This window comes from Bufo bufo, chromosome 1 (assembly GCF_905171765.1).
Source record: "Bufo bufo chromosome 1, aBufBuf1.1, whole genome shotgun sequence".
Taxonomy (NCBI): Eukaryota; Metazoa; Chordata; class Amphibia; order Anura; family Bufonidae; genus Bufo; species Bufo bufo.
The window spans coordinates 740,387,709-740,406,221 of record NC_053389.1 but is presented as its reverse complement, the minus strand read 5'-3'; the positions used below and the strand labels follow the sequence as shown (position 1 = coordinate 740,406,221).

At 45.3% G+C, this 18,513-nt stretch overlaps 1 protein-coding gene across 1 annotated transcript in view; it reads left to right on the top strand.

Moving 5' to 3' along the window:
* GMCL1 (germ cell-less 1, spermatogenesis associated) overlaps nt 1–18,513 on the top strand; it is a 142,209-nt gene that overhangs the window by 76,894 nt on the left and 46,802 nt on the right. Inside the window, 3 exon segments of the mRNA XM_040414434.1 lie at nt 2,075–2,191; nt 8,529–8,593; nt 10,967–11,051. Coding sequence (XP_040270368.1) covers nt 2,075–2,191; nt 8,529–8,593; nt 10,967–11,051 — 267 coding nt within the window.

The window sequence follows — 18,513 nt, the reverse complement described above, 5'->3', positions numbered from 1 at the left end:
CGGAATGCTTCCTTCCTGACAATCTGCTTGGACATCGTCCCGTGTAAAGAGACCTTTACATTACACTGATGAGTACAGTGCTCCTCCTTAAGCGTCTTTATCTAGGCCTATGACACAAACAACAGAGCTATCATTCTGTCAGTTGGTCGAGTCCTCCACATACTATTTTGATGAGGATTACCTTGCAGATAAGCACTTCTGTGCAGCAGAGTCATAAAGTGAGATTACTGTGCTCTCCTGTTGGGAACTTTTTTTTAAAATAAATTTTGTTCCATAAATACCAGGCTGGCCGTACATGTATAAAGAGGAGTTGGGAGGAATACCAGTCGGCCAACAGCTATTCCTCCTGACATTGGTAATCCACCTGGACCTGTTACTTCTAAGGCTACTTTAACACTAGCGTTTATTGGATCCGTCATAGGAAGCGCTTCCATTTTGTCCCCCTTCATTGTCAACGGGGACAAAACTGAACTGAATGCACCAAAATGCATTCCATTCTGTTTAGTTGCGCTCCCATCGCGGACAGAATTACGCTGCAAGCAGCGTTTTTCTATCCGTGATGTGGTGCAGAGTAGGGCTGCACGATAAATCGAAAAAATAATCGAATCGCGATAATCGGCAAATGCGATATGGCGATTTGGCCGACCCGAAAATGCCGCGATTATATATGAAGGGGCCCCGCGCACATAACTGGCTTTGCGTGTAAAGTATTTTACTAGTGTGTGAAACAATCTCTCTCCTATTGATAACAGGTCCAGCCTCTGTACTCACTGTCACGATGAATGCACTACAGCGAGCGGGCCGGCCGGCGCGTGACTGACGTCACTTAGTAACGCTCCTGCTTCCTGAAGTGGGAGGAGCATTACTAAGTGACGTCAGTCACGCGCCGGCCAGCTCGCTGCCGCTCGCTGTAGTGCATTCATAGTGACAGTGAGTACAGAGGCGGCCATGTTATCAATAGGAGAGAGCTTGTTTCACACACTAGTAAAATACTTTACACACAAAGCCAGTTATGTGCGCAGTTTAGGACACATGAGGGGACACATAGGGCCATGAGGGGGACCAGCATAAGATGCTATATGTCTTATGCTGGCCCCCCTCATGGCCCTATGTGTCATAGCACACATCCCCTATAACAGCGTCCTCCACAGATCCACCCCATAACAGTGCCATCCACAGGTCCCCATAAGTGTCCTCCACAGATCCCCCATAACACTGTCCTCCACAGATCCCCCCCCATAACAGCGTCCTCCACAGATCCCCCCCATAACAGTGTCCTCCACAGATCCCCCCCATAACAGTGTCCTCCACAGATCCCTCACATAACATCGCCCTCCACAGATCCCCCATAACGGCGTCCTCCACAGATCCCCCATAATGGCATCCTCCACAGATCCCCCCCTCCCCCATAACGGCGTCCTCCACAGATCCCCCATAACACAGCGTCCTCCACAGATCCCCCACAACACAGCGCCATCCACAGATCCCCCACAACACAGCGTCCTCCACAGATCCCCCACAACACAGCGTCCTCCACAGATCCCCCACAACACAGCGCCATCCACAGATCCCCCACAACACAGCGCCATCCACAGATCCCCCACAACACAGCGCCATCCACAGATCCCCCATAACTATGTCATACCCAGCCGCGTCCTCGGCTCATTTGGGAAAATCCAAGCAAATAGACCTCTAGCACAATTCCCTTAAAATATCGCATTGCACATCGTTATCACAATTTTTAGGGCCCCAATCGCACAAAATTCCCATATCGTGCAGCCCTAGTGCAGAGCAAGACAGATCCGTCCTGACACACAATGTAAATCAATGGGGAAGGATCGGTTTTCTCTGGCACAATAGAAAACTGATCCGTCCCCCATTGACTTTCAATGGTGTTCATGACTGATCCGTCATGGCTATAGAAGACATAATACAACCAGATCTGTTCATGACTGATGCATGCGGTTGTGTTATTGTAACGGAAGCGTTTTTGCAGATCCATGACGGATCCGCAAAAATTGCTGGTGTGAAAGTAGCCTAATAGTGAATGTTATCTTTGTTCTTTCTTTTTAAGGATGGTTTAATTCAGCAATGTGGTGAGACCATGAAAGAGACCATCAGCGTTCAGACGGTCTGCAGCTATTCCTCAGCAGCTGGCGTCTACGGGTTAGACTCTGTGAAGAAAAAGTGAGTTGTTCAGCATATAGATTTTTTTTTGCTTAATATAATATGTAGTTTACAATTAAAAGGGTTCTCCAGGAGTATAAAATGTCCCCTCATGTGCCGGGCATCCCACTTGGAATATACTCGCCCTCGGCGCCGCTCCTGGTCCCTGCACCTCCGTTGCTGCTTCTCCCTGCACACGGATGAAAACATACAGTGTCGGTGGGGGTGGTGGGGACCAATGGGAGCAGCCAATGGTAGACTGGGATGGACCTCCCTAACATTGCGGGTTACGCTAGGGAGGCTCCCCCCCGCCTGCCTGTGGCTGCTCCCCCCCCCCTTCACTCTGCAGGAGAAGCAACAGCGGCGGTGTGGGGACCAGGATCGGCGCCGAGGGCGAGTATATTCCAAGAGGGGTGCCTGGCACATGAGGGGAAATTTTATACTCTTGGAAAACCCCCTTTAAAGTGGTTGTTTCACTTCAGCAAACAGCATTCATTATGCAGAGGAAGTTAATACAAGCCACTTACTAATGTATTGTGAGTGTCCATATTGCTTCCTTTGCTGGCTCTCTCATGGCCGGGACTGAGGGATCGCACATAGGCTGGTGCTATTTCCTATAGTGTGCAAGCACGAACACCACTGCTGGATTGCAGGGTGGTCGTAACAATACGAGACGTGCATAATATAATGGAAAAATGAATCCAGCCAGCAAAGGAAGTAATATGGACACTCACAATACATTAGTAAGTGGCTTGTATTAACTTCCTCTGCGTAATAAATGCTTTTTTGCGGAAGTGACACAACCCCTTTTAGGCTGCTCGATGGGGGAATAACTGTTACCACAGGTGACTGCCACTACCCAGTTTCTGGCGGCCCTGCTGGACCGGAAATGACTTAACTACTGCAGACACTGATTGTTGTTTCCTAGACTGGACAGCCCCTTTAATGCAGTATGCCATACCCTGTGAATGTATGGAATGTAAGATGTGATTGCTTCTTTAAAACTTTGATGTGTTCTCTACAATAGCTAACCATTGACATTAGGCAATGGGAGAGAGCAGCAGTGTTATCCAACCAAATGACCAAAAGTAAAGAGGCTCTTAAAGAGGTTGTGCCAGGTTTTAAAGTTATCATCTATCCGTAGGTAGAGGATTCTGATGTGACACCTGCGGCCCCCTCTGATAACTAGAGTTGGGGACACGTTCCCCTGAATGATTGGGCAGGCAGTTCACACATGACCGCTGCTTCTTCATTCAGCTCTATGGGAGTTCCAGCGATAACTGAGCACTGTACTCCACTATCTCCAGGAGTCCCATGTGCAACCGGTCACAACATCCATTCAGGGGAACCGGGACCCCCATTCTTGTGAGTGGTGTGGCCCCCACCCAGTAAGCTAAGTTCCACTGAGGATGCCTAGTCCTATCTATATATATATATATATATATATATATATATATATATATATATATATATATATATATATTATATATGTATGTATAGAGGACTAGGCATCCTCAGTGGAACTTGGCACTCCTCGCCCATCCCCCACCCCTTGGTGTTTTTAATCAGAGAAACAATGGAGCTGGACATTCCGTGTTAGAGTAGGTCCCACCTGATGAGAAGCTACCTTGTTGTCTGGTAGGTGGGCCCGACATATTTTTGATCAATAATATGCGCTAAGAGCTTCTCCACTGCTTTGCAGTAACTATATGACGTCATGTATTTGACCCTGTTCACACATTCACCTGTTCACTTAGTCTTAGCGCATATAGTGGTGTGCTGCTACTGTTTTTTGTTTGCTGTATTATTGCTGGGTAGCTTGCACCTGCGATTTGTCTCAGGAGGTGCTGTTCCGTTTTTTGATTGAGATATATATATATATATAATATATAATATAATTTTTCTTTTTTTTTTTTCTTTTACTGATTTGGACTCTCATGACCCGTTTCTACCATGTCAATCACTCTGGTTTCCATCCTGTATTTCAAGTTATTTACATAGACACTCCCCTATCACTGCTCATTACAACGCCCTGCTGATTTATAGCTCCTCCCACCAGCTAGTTACATAGACACTCCCCTATCACTGACACGCCCATGGACATAACATGACAGGGTCATGTGACCACAGCCCAGAACAGGAGATAGGAGCAGTAAAGGTAACAGAAACACATTACAAAATTACAGCTATCTCCATAAATGATTATTTTAAAAGATGTTGATGCATACAAAAAAAATCCCTTTAAGGCTACTTTCACACTAGCGTTCGGGTGTCCGCTCGTGAGCTCCGTTTTGAAGGGGCTCACGAGCGGCCCCGAACGCATCCGTCCGGCCCTAATGCATTCTCAGTGGAGGCGGATCCGCTCAGAATGCATCAGTCTGCCAGCGTTCAGCCTCTGCCAGCGGATACGTCCAGACTTACAATGGAAGTCAATGGGGACGGATCCGCTTGAAGATGACACCATATGGCTCAATCTTCAAGCGGATCCGTCCCCCATTGACTTTCAATGTAAAGTCTGGACGGATCCGCTCAGGCTACTTTCACACTTAGAAATTTTTCTAAGTTATAATGCAGACGGATCCGTTCTGAACGGATGCGAACGTCTGCATTATAGGAGCGGATCCGTCTGATGAAACATCAGACGGATCCGCTCCGAACGCTAGTGTGAAAGTAGCCTAAGTCTGTGAGGTCAGGCTAATGAATGGGACTGTTTTATTCTTAAAATCCCTAAACACCCATCTGTTCTGACAGCTGAGGCTTTGTTACAATGTTGGAATCTAAGCCAGGTTTCAGCAACCTTCAGAACTCCGGTAGTGTGGAAACCACAACTCCCACCGTGCACCAATTTTCTCCATTGTTCAGTGAACTCCCATACAGTAACTGGAACATGCTGGGGGTTGTTCTGTCACCACAGCTGGAGTGTCGAAGTGTTACTGACCCCGATGTAGGCAATCAAGTCTGTACTGCGGTCTTGTGGCGCCGGCCTGTAATGATGTATAGTAACCCCACCCCTAGAGATTTTTGCTATTGACAGGCCCGGCTCAATGAAGATTATTTAGACTGGATAGACATTGTGGCAGGCCCTCAGCTGTGAGGAGCATTTGGTCTGTAGACCTTTTTAGGCCTCTGGACATAAACAAGAGTCATTGATGGAAGTGATGAGGAATTGCTTATTTTTTTTTTTCCCCCACAATACAGAGATGGCGCTTTTATTTAGTAGACGAGACATGCCCTTAAAGGGGTATTCAGTTAGAAAAAGTTCATTGCAATGTGCCCAGTCCACTGTTGTTCTCAACTTCCTGGTCCAGCGGTCACCTGCTGCAGCCAGTGATTGGCTGCAGCGGGTGACATGCCCCTGTGTTGGAACGTCCTCTCTGGGCCAGGGAACGGAGTAGTGACAGGAGATTGGACAGCATCTGTATAGGAGGGGCTGGGGATCCCTGAGGGGTGTACAACACCTCTTTACATGGGATCCTTCTGTTTCCAGTCACAAAGGTGCGCTAATAAGATGTGACTATTGCACTGGGCGCTGGGGCCATCATACTATGCATGCTGTCTGTTCCCAGGAGATTATAATCTGTTACATGCACCCTAAGGGGTCATCCTTCTAGTCCATGCTGCCTGCTGGCCTCCTGCAGCCTGAGGTTGACGGTTCTCTAGGATTTTGGGCTGGATTTACACATCCAGGTTTTTCTATGCAGTTTTTGCAACTGCATCGAAAAAAAAATCTTAGGCCAGGGCTCTACCTACTGTAGACATGGGTGGGGTGATTTATCGCTGAGATGTCGTTGTCCACAGAAATACATTGAGCACCTTCAAAATCTCTAAATGCTGGAATTTCAGAGCGGTGTTAACCCTTTAATGCAAAGCATTTTTTAGTCACTTAAACTGCCCCCCCCCCCCTTCCCAAAAAAAAAAAAAGTACAAATACAAACTACAGCTCAGCCTGCAAAAAGCAATCCCTCAGACTGCTCTGTACATGAAAATATAGAAAGTTATGAGTGTCAGAACATTTTCTATTTTTTTATTACCGTAAGTTGTTTTTTTTTTACAACAGTGGTAAAACCATAAGATAAAATCACAACTACATACATTTGGTATTGCTGTAATCATACTGACCCGTAGAATAAGGTTGGCTTGTCAGTTTTAGTACACAGCGGAATAATTTAATTTTTTTTCAATTTCACCTCACAAATAATTTATTGCCCATTTTTTTTATTCCTATACAAAAATTGGTTGCCATTTAAAAAAAAAATAATTGTCCCGCATAAAGTGAGCCCTTATATGGCTTTGTAAATAGAAAAGTAAAATGTTATGGCTCTTGGGAGGCAGAGAGGGAAAATGGGAAAAAAAAAGCTGGCTCGTCTTTAAAGGAGTTATGTCATGATGGATGTAAAAAAAATGAAAATCAGACATATATAGTACATGACCAGTCTCTTTCTAACAAAGCTAGAACCAGCCCTGTACCTCACATGGATCCAGAGATCTCCACATTCATTGCTCCAATTGTGGCAGCTAAGGGGCGTGTCCTTCAGGTTGTGTGACCCCTTCTGTTATGGCTCTTGCCTTGTAACTCCTTGTTGTGCGACCACCTCAGTGAAGTCTATGGCAGAAAGAAAAAAAAGGGGAATAAAAGCCTACAGCAGGTGGTGCTATACAGATGTTTTATTGATTAGCTCACTGGTATGCCCAATTTTTTAAGTGTATACAATGACAAAAGTATTTTGTGTGGCAAAGTCTAGTTATAGCTCTAGCCTTTGGCTACTTGCCATCATTGCATTATTTTCAATCAGTATTTGTAAGCTCTACCCCGGAGTGGGTCCTCACCACAGAAGAGGCACAAATCTTTCCATGATGCTTTCTCTGTAGGTTCCAGTTCTGGTTTTGGTTACAAATACTGATCAAGTACTGACCATGTGAGAGTGGCCTTGGGTTTCCTCATTTTGGATTGGTTCTCTTATGCTTAGGCTACTTTTACACTTGCGGCAGAGGATTCCAGCAGGCAGTTCTGTCGCCGGAAACTGCCTGCCGGATCCGTCAAACGTATGCCAACTGATGGCATTTGTAAGACTGATCAGGATCCTGATCTGTCTTACAAATGCTTTGAAATGCCGGATCCGTCCTTTCCAGTGTCATCCGGAAAAATGGATCCGGCACTTATTTTTTTCACATCTTTTTCGTATGCGCAGACTGGAAGGACGAGTCCTGCATTGCAGTATTCTGAATGCAGGATCCGGCACTAATACATTCCTATGTAAAAAAAAAAATGCCGGATCTGGCATTCCGGCAAGTTTTCCTGATTTTTGTCCGGAGATAAAAACCGTAGCATGCTGCGGTATTATCTCCGTCCTGAAAAGTCAAAAAGACTGAACTGAAGACATCCTGATGACTCCTGAACGGATTGCTCTCCATACAGAATGCGTTAGGATAAAACTGATCAGTTCTTTTCCGGTATTGAGCCCCTAGGACGGAACTCAGTGCCCGAAAAGAAAAACGCTAGTGTGAAAGTACCCTTAGTCTGTACATTTTCGGCAACAAGAATCCAACATTTTCCTGGGGAGAAAAGGTGGAATTTCTTGCTCCTAATAAGAACCTTGTCCTGGAGACACCGCATCATTTATCATCATTGTTTGCACCTTCTGTTTTGGTCTAATTTTGAGTAAATTGAGTAATTTTCGTCAGTATTTATTTTTTAGTCTCATTTAGTCTTAGTTTTGCACCTGTTGTTGGTCAGTAATCTGTGGGGCTGTGCAACCATTTTATTAAAGTAGGAGCATCGGCGGGTAGACGCGCGCCTTTTTACAAACCTAAACCTATATGTGGCTGCAACTTTTTATAACGAATATGGGACCTTTTATCTAATATGTGACTTTTTAAAATCTAATCTGAGACTTTTCCGACGCACTTTTGCACCTAATTGCACACTAATACAAAGACCCGTTGCCTAATTCATCCCCTGCCACCATACTGTGCAAAATGGTGACAGGCTAATCCACTATGCTGGTCTAATCGCACTCTAAAAAAACAGGGTGTTACTTCATCACCCGCACATAATCTAATGTGTCAACCACGGCGAGCATCGCCTCTTCACTTCTCCAGCCTCGGCAGTGATTGACAGGGCAGCCTGTTGAGCCTTCACCGGCCCAGAGGGTGCTCAGTGGTAATCTCTTTGTCTTGGAGACACTAAGTGTTGGTCTTTGTTCCTCTGTGCCAGCTCTCCAGTGTCCCAGCTATTCCAGCCGGATCTGTTGGTCATTATTGTTTCCCTGGACATGGATGCATTGTGTCAGTGAGCCAATGTTGCAGTTTGTCATTGTTTTACATCATCGGCGCACGCACTATGTGTGTTTCTCTTCTTTCAGTGCCTAGAATGGCTTCTAAATAATTAATGCACCCATCAAAGTGTCGATCTGTTCAAGGAGCTAAGGTACGTGGTAAACTTTCAGGGTAGGTATGATGTCCATTAAGCGAGATCTGCATACCCATTGCGAATTGACAGACAGCATTGTGTACGGGCAGCGTAACCACATTTCTCTACATGAGGATGAGGCCATTGCATTTGTGTAACATTTGCCGTTATTTTATTATGCCAGCTGGTAATTCTGCGCATCCCAAATTAGCAAGACCCATCTATAGACGCCACTGTGCTGTGGTGGGTGATGCCATGTGTACTGCCTCATAAAAGGAACTGATTCTCCTTGTGGAGATCCAGCTATGGTAGGGTGCCAGTACGGCAGCGATCCGCAATCTTCAGCACTACAGCTGCTGTGAAAGTACAACTCTCAGCATGCACACCGCTGTTCCTGTAATTTTAACAGAAGTGAAAGGATTCTGAAGAGCTGGAGTGCCGCAGGTTGCTGGGTAATCATCCCCAGAAAGGATGGAAGCAGACGCTGTAGTGCACCCTGTAGGTGGCAACTCTCTCCGGCAGTTTAGGGAGACCATACACACTGCAGTAGGGAACTGCTCGGCAGATACTGTTCTGGGGACATTGCTTCTTGTCTGCACCGTCTCAGATGGCTTCCTGTGAATTGTCTGTCTTGTTTCAAGGCAGGGTGGACGTGCCTAAGGCTCAAGAAAATAGCGCACAATATAGGGTAGTATGTCCTAACTCTTAGATAGGACAGAATGAATTACTTAGTGATTAGAGGCTCACCTTTTCAACTTGTGCTAAGATGGGCCCGACTCTACTGTAGTCGTATCAGATGAAGAAATTGTTGCCTTCGGGTGTGCGGCTGCAGGATATGGTTCCAGTGTAGAAGGATGTCCAGTCCCTCTTCACTGGCCGTAGCATAAATAATAGAAGAAATTCTGCTTTTTGGCGCTCCAAAACCCGTCAAGGCAAAATTGAGTTTCAAACTTTTTTATTCCAATAAAATAGGCTTGCAATAAAAACAACGCGTTTCAGGGAATTAAGATCCCCTTCCTCAAGTAAAAAATAAAATAAATGAGTATACACAGAGTACATAGGGTCATATATATAGTAAAAAAAAAATCACATCTGGGGGAGGCATTAGCATTCAGGATCTGCCCACAGTTTTTTTCATCATGGACAATGCATGCAAATTTGAAATACACTCTCTTGATTTAAAAGGCCTCATTCAGGCCATATGGGTTTAGACTCTTCATTTTGAAAAGTGTTGCAAGTGTCTCTAGTTGCCATAGTAATACAACCTGAGCTTAGACACTCCACCATAGCTCCTCCCATACCCCCCTTCTCCTACCATTAAATTAGAAACATCACATGACAACACCACGATAGGACAGGAGTTCTCCTACATCACGGGCCGTCCCACCCACTCTACCAATCTTCTGGCTGAATAATCTCCCATAACAACGATCACGTGTCCCAACATAAGACACGTGACCCGACGATGCGATCACATGATTAAGGTCCTTTGCCTACTACAAAGGTCCTATAGAATATACAATAAAAGTCCCGAAAATCAATATTTCAGTATATAAAAACATGAGAATAAGTTTATTTGGATTGATTTTAATAAAACCTTGACATCAGTATGTATAAAAATGCTTTTTAATCAAGAGAGTGTATTTCAAATTTGCATGCATTGTCCATGATGAAAAAAACTGTGGGCGGATATATAGCCCTATGTACTCTGTGTATACTTATTTTTTTAACCTGAGGAAGGGGATTCTAATTCCCTGAAACGCGTTGTTTTTATTGCAAGCCTATTTTATTGGAATAAAAAGTTTGAAACTCAATTTTGCCTTGACCGGGTTTTGGAGCGCCAAAAAGCTGAATTTCTTCTATTATTTTTGTTTCAAGGATCAGGCATTGACTTACTGGATAATCACCTATCGGGGACAGTAGAGTTGGCTTTCTTCCTTGCTCAGTGCAGACCTCAGTGGGGAATTGTCTCCTGAGGTCAACTGCGCATGCACCAATGACGTCTCATCAGTGCAAGATTTCAGGGTTAGGCATCTAAACGGTGCCGATGCTTGGCCCTGTCAATCAAGCCATGAGGAGCAGTGGTGATGTGGAGAGGAGATAAAGGGTTGCCCCAAAGGGCTAGGCAAGGCCCTTGGTGCTTGAGGCGCCTCATTTTTATAAGAATAAAAGTAAAGATTTTGCTGCATCTGTACATCAGACTGCAGCAATAAAGGGCTCGATCAATTAACCATGATTTTGGAAATACAAGCGGGACAGTTTTTCTACATAACTTTTCCGTCAGTCTGTCTTGTAGATTTGTGAATACCGCGCTGTAACTCAGCATAAGCAGCATTTAAACAGCTGTGTCCAGGCTTTAATGTGTGATTTATTTGCCGTTCTCTTCTGCAGCATCAATATGATAAAGCAGCTCATCTGTTCTCCAGATCTTCTTGTAATGCAGGTGGAGATGGATGTGTACACAGCTTTAAAAAAGGTAAGGAAACCTGCAGAGAGGCTCCTCTTAATCAGATCGACATAGCTTATAATGTGTTTTTTTAATTAGATTAACTATTTTGAATGTTTTGTAAACTGACGTCATTCCAGAGCCTGTTCACACTTGTGCTACTTTTTTCCACCAGGTTTCCTTTGTTCTTTGCCAGAATAGTACAGCATGTTGTATTATTCCTTTTATTTTTTAAATGGAAAAAAAAAAAAAAAAAAGTACCGAACCCTTACAGAAACCTGATGAACCTATTATTGAGTCAATGGGATCCTCACAAAGTGACGGGTCTGTCATATTTGTTGTGGAGCTTGTAGAAATGAAGCCCTAATTCTGATGTGAACAGAGGATAAGTTGGGGTTTTGTTGACAGTAGTAAAGGCTATGCACATCCTTGCAAACATTTTTACTGTCTCTATCTAGTAAATCAAAAGTGAAGCAAATTTGCAGTGGTTCTTAAAGGGGTTAAATGAAAATCAGACATCATATAGTACATGGCAACCGCTTTCTAACAAAGCTAGAACCAGCCCTGTACTTCACATGGATCCAGAGATCTCTACATTCATTGCTCCAATTGCTCTGCTGGTCTATCTTCAGCCTCTCAGCTCAGAGGGTGTGTCCTTTCTGCTGCAGCTCTCTCCCTGTAACTGCCTCAGCTTCTAACAGAACATATGGTTGTGGCAGTTAAAGATTTAAACTGAGCATGTTCGACCAGCTCAGTGAGACGGACACAAAATAAGGAAAATAACAAACAGCAGGTGGTGCCATACAGATACATTTTCTTGAATAGCTCACTGGCAATACTTAATTATTAATTAATTACATGCAATTGCAAAAGTATTCAGATCAAGGGGTTGGTTTGAAAAATGTAGGCTATGCTTCATGAAACAAACCCTTTAATTGAGAAAAGACTTTTGGTTTGTTTTCTACAGCTCCTTTGAAAGATGTCTCCATGGTAACAGACTTCAAACAAATTCTGTAGTCTGATACTTTGCATCTGTCCTCTACTGATGGTTAACGTAGAAGTAGAGTTAAAGTAGAAGAAAATGAGACAACCGGATTACACAACGCAGAATTAGTTGACGGTCTGTTAACTATGCATCTCCATAAGGCCTCATTCAGATAGCCGTAGTGTTTCGCAGACCCACCAAACACAAATACTGGTCGTGTGCGTTCTGCAATTTGCAGTCCGTACATGGTTGCAACTAGAGATGAGCGAATTTCAAAAAAATTTGCCTCGCCAGTTCGCCGAATTTTTCGAAACAAATTCGGTTCGATCCGAATTTATTTGTGCCGAATAGCGTTAAAAACCCGGCTATTTCCTGGCTGCAGAGAGCCTTTATAGTGGTGTAGAACACTGTGCCTTGCAGTAACACTCATAGGGAGTCTCCTGTGGTAGTGAAACAATACTGTGAGTCAGGCCCCATTCACACGTCCGCAATTTCGTTCCGCATTTTGCTAAACGGAATTGCGGACCCATTCATTTCTATGGGGCAGCACGATGTGCTGCCCGGATACGGAATTGCGAACCCGCACTTCCTGGTCCGCAATTCCGTTCCCAAAAAAATTGAACATGTTCTATTCTTGTCCGCAATTGCGGACAAGAATAGGCATATTCTATTAGTGCCGGCAATGTGCGGTCCGCAAAATGCGGAACGCAAATTGCCGCTGTCTGTTTTGTGGATCCGCAAAACACACGGATGTGTGAATGGACCCTCATTATGACATGCAGATGACAGGCGTCGCTCTTAGAATCACTGCACACTTCACTTATTTCGGCAGTCACAGGGCCAAAACTGACCAAATATCTCAAGTGTGAACTCAGCCTTACAGGTCAATGTTGGCGTCAAGCAGAAGCGCACTCCTTTTACACCGTCGTCAGCTGATTCCACATAGATGTCTACAGAACCTGTTCTATTAAACGCTTATACAAGTAGAGCCCCCCGACACAGTGGAGAGGGTGTCGGCAGTAAGTTTGTGTTGACGTCACAGATTATTTTGCCCTTCCTCTGATCCGTCAGAACAATAACCCCCAAAAAACAGATCCTGTCTGTGGAGCATCCGCCTTCACTAGGTCAGCATTTGGTCAGTAATCCATCAGTATTGCTAAAGACAAAAAAAAATGCAGGAGTGGATCCATAACGGAGATGCAAATATTCCGTTAACGTGTCATGTCTTCTGTGTTTTGTACCCACTCCTGCTTTTGGCTAGCAAATCATAAGCCAATTCTGATGCAAAATAGGGACCATGTCATGCAGGCCTTACAGCTGTTAAATAGACAGGATCCGTTGTGTGTCTCATTTTTCATTCTTTCTGACAGATCAGAAGAAGGGTCAAATAAGTGATATCAGCCAGGCCGAAAGGCAAAATCGTGGCCCAGTTATGAAGTGGGGAGGGTGGGTTCAGCATGAGAAGTCCACAGAGTGGCCCTAGGACGTACTGGTGAGGTGGAAGCAGCATGAGGAGACCACAGAGTGGCCCAATGACAGGCTGGAGGTGGCATCAGCATCAGGAGGCCACAGAGTGGCCCAATGACGGTATGGAGGTGGCAGCAGCTGCATGAGGAGACCACAGAGTGGCACAATGACATTGTGGAGGTGGCAGCATCAGGAGGCCGCAGAGTGGCAAGGTGGCAGCAGCATCAGGGGACCACAGAGTGGGGAGGTGGGTGGCAATACCAGTACCAGCTGAAGATGGTGGGGGAAAGAAGGAGCACTTGGCATCAGATGTGTGGCATCAGGCAGGTGGCAGCATCAGAATAGTAGCTGAGGCAGGTAGCCAGAAGAAACCGGTCTCTTTTGTCAAAGTGTTGGTGTGGCACCATGGATGATCTAGTCTGATGCATCAGGCATTGGTGGGTGGAAATCCTGGCTGATCCACGCCTGATTCCTCTTGGCAAAGGTCAGTCCTCACCACATTTTGGGTTGGACAGGCCGAGTTCTTCTTGGGTAACTATGGCCCCCGCCGCACTATATACCCGCTCGGAGGGCCACACTACTGCCAGGGCAGGACAGCTTTTCCAGGGCAAACTCTGCCAGTTGACGGCCACAAATCCATTTGGGCTGCCCAGTAGTCCAGCGGATCGTCAGTGTGGGGTGGCAGGGTGCTGTCCAAGTATGCACCACCTGCTGTTTCAGGTCCTGCTCCAGGTCTAGCTCTGCTGGTGAGTAGTTTTCTTCACTAGGGCAGTAAAGAAAGCTGCTAATCAGCGACTCTACACTCAAGTTGCTGCTGATGGAGCTGGAACTGCTCCTAACCCCCCACCCTGCCATGGCAGAGGAGACATAAGCTCAGAAGGCCCCCCCAGTCAGAGACTGCGAGAGGATGGGACGATGCGCAGAGAGGCAGCGGCCAACTGACTACATAGGATGTCTCTATAGTAGTTCAGTTTGTTCTCTCCTCTCTACGGGCCCCCATTTTGACTGGTAGCGAGGGTCCAACAAGGTGGAGGAGCCAAAAGTCATCCCTCTGTCGAATGCTGACAATTCGGCTGTCACTACGCAAGCAAGTGAGCGTGCATCGCGCCATTTGTGCAAGTGTCTCGGAGGGACTCCCTGCCTCCATCTCCACTGCATACTTCCACGGTGTGTCTGGGTCCTCTGCCTCCTCTTCCTCATCGCCCTGTAGCTCCTCTGGCTGCTCCTCTTCTGTCACCTGTGTAGAAAAACCACCCATTTTGCTACACATTGCTTGTGCTCCAATGTCATCCTCCTCCAGTTCAAGCCCCTCACAGGGCTCATGTGGCTGTGAGATCTAGGCGCCATACGTCTCCAGTCCCCTGACCAGCCTGATTTACCAGCATCTGTTTCAGGACATGAAGCAGTGTAATGGCGTTGTTCATCCCGTAGTCCTGGTGACTGACAAATAAAGTGGCCTCAAAGGGCCTGAACAAACAGCTGTTGTCACACTTGAGCTGCTACTGTCCGCTTGGATCATCAAGAAACGTTTATGGCCTTTCTCTGTTCGTATAGTCGGTCCAACATATGGAGGGTGGAATTCAAACTGGTGGAAACGTCGCCTATCAGCCTATGTTGGGGGATGCCCTTCTGCTGCAGCTCAAGGAGGGTGTGCTTTTGCGATGTATGAATGGCTTGAAGTGCATGTAAAGTTTCCTGGCCATTTTTAGGATGTTTTTGCAGATGGTGGAAGACTCAGGAACAGCTTGACAACCAGATTGAACAAGTGTGCCATGCAGTGCGCATGGCTCGGCCCTTCTTACGAAGTGCCGACACCATGTTTCTTCCCGTTGTCGGACACCATGTTCTTCCGTTGTCGGACACCATGTTCTTCCCGTTGTCGGACACCATGTTCTTCCCGTTGTCGGACACCATGTTCTTCCCGTTGTCTGACACCATGTTCTTCCCGTTGTCTGACACCATGTTCTTCCGTTGTCTGACACCATGTTCTTCCCGTTGTCTGACACAATGTTCTTCCCGTTGTCTGACACAATGGTTCTTTCCCGTTGTCTGACACCATGTTCTTCCCGTTGTCTGACACCATGTTCTTCCCGTTGTCAGTCACCATGGTTCCGATTTTGAGTTGTCGTGGAGAAAGCCAAGATTCGATTTATTGATGAAGGACACGTGCAGTTCCTCACCCCAAAAATGTCTAATTTTATCACTTCACCACACAACGGCTAATGAGCCCTTTTTTTTTCCACTAATACACACCAAAAAGGGTTTAAGAACATATATATTTTTTCCACTAATATACGCTAAAAAGGGCTGTAATTTTCTCACTTCATCCACTCAACGGCTAATAAGCCCTTTTTTCCCCACTAATACAAGCCAAAAAAATGCTTTAGAACATATAACTGCACCGCACAAGGGCTAATAAGACATATAAATATGTCCTTGTACGAGAATAAAACCCTGTTAATATGGGCTGAATCAAACAGCACTTGCATCCCAATAACAAGAACAGTTTCTGGAATTACAGAGCAGTATAATGGCAATTTGGATCCCCAGTCAGTGCAGCAAGGTGTAATAGGATTGTTCCTATTACCCAGGCTGTAAACTCCCTAATGAACCCTGTTCTTCAATACTGTGGAATTATTCCTTCCTATCCTTTCCCTGAAATTCTATAACAGCAAAAAAAGTTTTAAAAGTCTTTCCTAGCACTGTCCCTAGCGCCCGCTTACGGCTCTCCCTGCACTAAGTGCAACTGGAAAATGGCTGAATCCAAGATGGCTACAGGTATTTAATAGGGCTGTGACATCACAGGGCTGGCTGCTGATTGCTGCATGCATGGCATTGTGGGTAATCCCTCGTTCCCAAGTTCCTTGCTCCCATGTCCTAAACACGTGCAGCAGCCAATTTCGGAAAAAAATACGATTTGTTACCACGAAGCGTGGAGAAAATTCAGATTCGTGCGAATCGAATTTTTCCTGAAATTCGGCTCGAATTCCATCTCGTCAGCTTCTATTCGCTCATCCTAGTCGCAACCATAATAGAAAATGCCTATTATTGCCCGCCGTAGCCGCGGAACGGAACCACGGATACAGACAGCACACTGTGTTCTGTCCGCATCTTTTTACGGCCCCATTGAAAAGAATATGGGTGTCTGAATGGGCCCTAAGGAGGGGATTTATCAAGACTGTCCATTTCTTGCGCTGCCTGGGGATGTGCTACATTTGGACATCTGTGCCCTCTTTTCACCCCTGTCACACCCTCTTTTTGAAAAGTGGCGAGGTGGAGTAAAACTGCCCTTTGCCATTTTATTTTTATTTTTTTTAAGTCATAAACATGGTGGGTGCATTCACACGACCACATGTTATCTTTTTTTTGCGCACCCTATAGGACAAGAATAGGACATGTTCTATCTTTTTTGCAGGACTGTGGAAGGGACATATGGATGCGGGCAACACATGGTGTGCTGTTTTTATTTTTAGGTTCCATTGAAATGAATGTGTCTGTCTGCAATACGCAAAAAATGTGGATCGGATGCGGACCAAAAATACGATTGTGTGGATGGGGCCTTAGTCTTCATAGGCGCTGTAGAAAGGGAGCAGTAGGGCATTTTAATGGAGACCTACTGCAAAGTTGCATTTTAGATTTCGTGGTTGTGAAAGTGGGCAGATGTGAGATTTATCAAACTAATGTAACGTAGAACTGGAGTTGCCCATAGCAACTGGATTTCACCTTCCATTTTCCAAAGGAGCTGTGAAAAATGAAAGGTGGGAATTTGATTGGTTGCTATGGGCAACCAAGCTAGTTCTACTTTAAACTAGTTTGATAAAGCTCCCCCATAGTCTTTAAAATGCGTTATCCGGTCACCAAAGCAATTTTAATTGTGGCCCTTAAAGTGATTGGCATAAAGAAAACAAAGCTGCTCACCTATTCTCCGATGCCCTTTTCCAACACCAAGGGTCTTGTACCCATCAGAAGTGTGGTGTTCCATCTATGGTAAAGTGCACCGCTGCAGCTATTCACTGGCCTCAGTATTAATATGCTGCTTGGGGACATGTCACTGCTGAGGCAGTGATTGGCTGCAGTGGTGCATGTAACCATGGATGTTATTTCTCACTTATGGGCCTCAGGGGGCCGGGAAGCAATGGAGACCAGGTGATATGGAGCAACTGTGAATAAGTGGCTTGTTTTATTTTTATTTTCCTTTAGCCCTGGTTTCACACGAGCGAGTGCAATGCGTTGAACTTGCGGCGTGTTGTCTGCGAGAGCTCCGTACTGACGTATGTAGCACTGATGGGATCGCAAAGCATTATATGATTTTTGATGCCCTTAGAGTTCTGCGAATGTATTGTAAAACACTTGACAGCAATTATGTCAGTGTTATCCAATACCATTCCAGACCTCTATGGGTTACATAGCATCATAAATCAATATAATGCTATGCGATCCTATCAGTGCGACATACGTCAGGACAGGAGCTATCGCAGACACACGCCGCAAGTTCAACGCATTGCAACTCGCTCGTGTGAAACCAGCCTGTGCTAATCACTTTAGGCCATAATTAAAAGTGCTTTGTCGGTTCGGGACAACCCATTTAATATAAAGGGGGGGTTTAGTTTACTGTATCTTTTTTCTAGTAATCTGCTGTGAATTTGTGTTTCATAATTAGTAGAAATCTCATCAGAAAGCTGTGAACTGGAATTGCTCATTCTAAACTGTGGATTAAATGGTAAATGGCCTGACAGTACTTGGTATCAGGGCATAGGAAGCAATATTGATTACCTGAGCATTAGATACATTTTCTGACCTAATCTTGCAGAAGAGAGATGCACGTCCTTGTTAACCCACGTCCATGTACTCGCCGTCATTATAATTATTGATCAGATTTGGTATTGTGGGCCTGAAGAAGAAAGTGGCAAAACTCCCTGGGTACAGATAGCGTTTGAAGAAAGCATCTGCTTCATATAATGTATTTTTCATTTCTGCCCACCCCCGGTGGAAGTCATACTAGCAGCATGCTGTGCTATTAATGTGAGTGAGAAGGCAGTT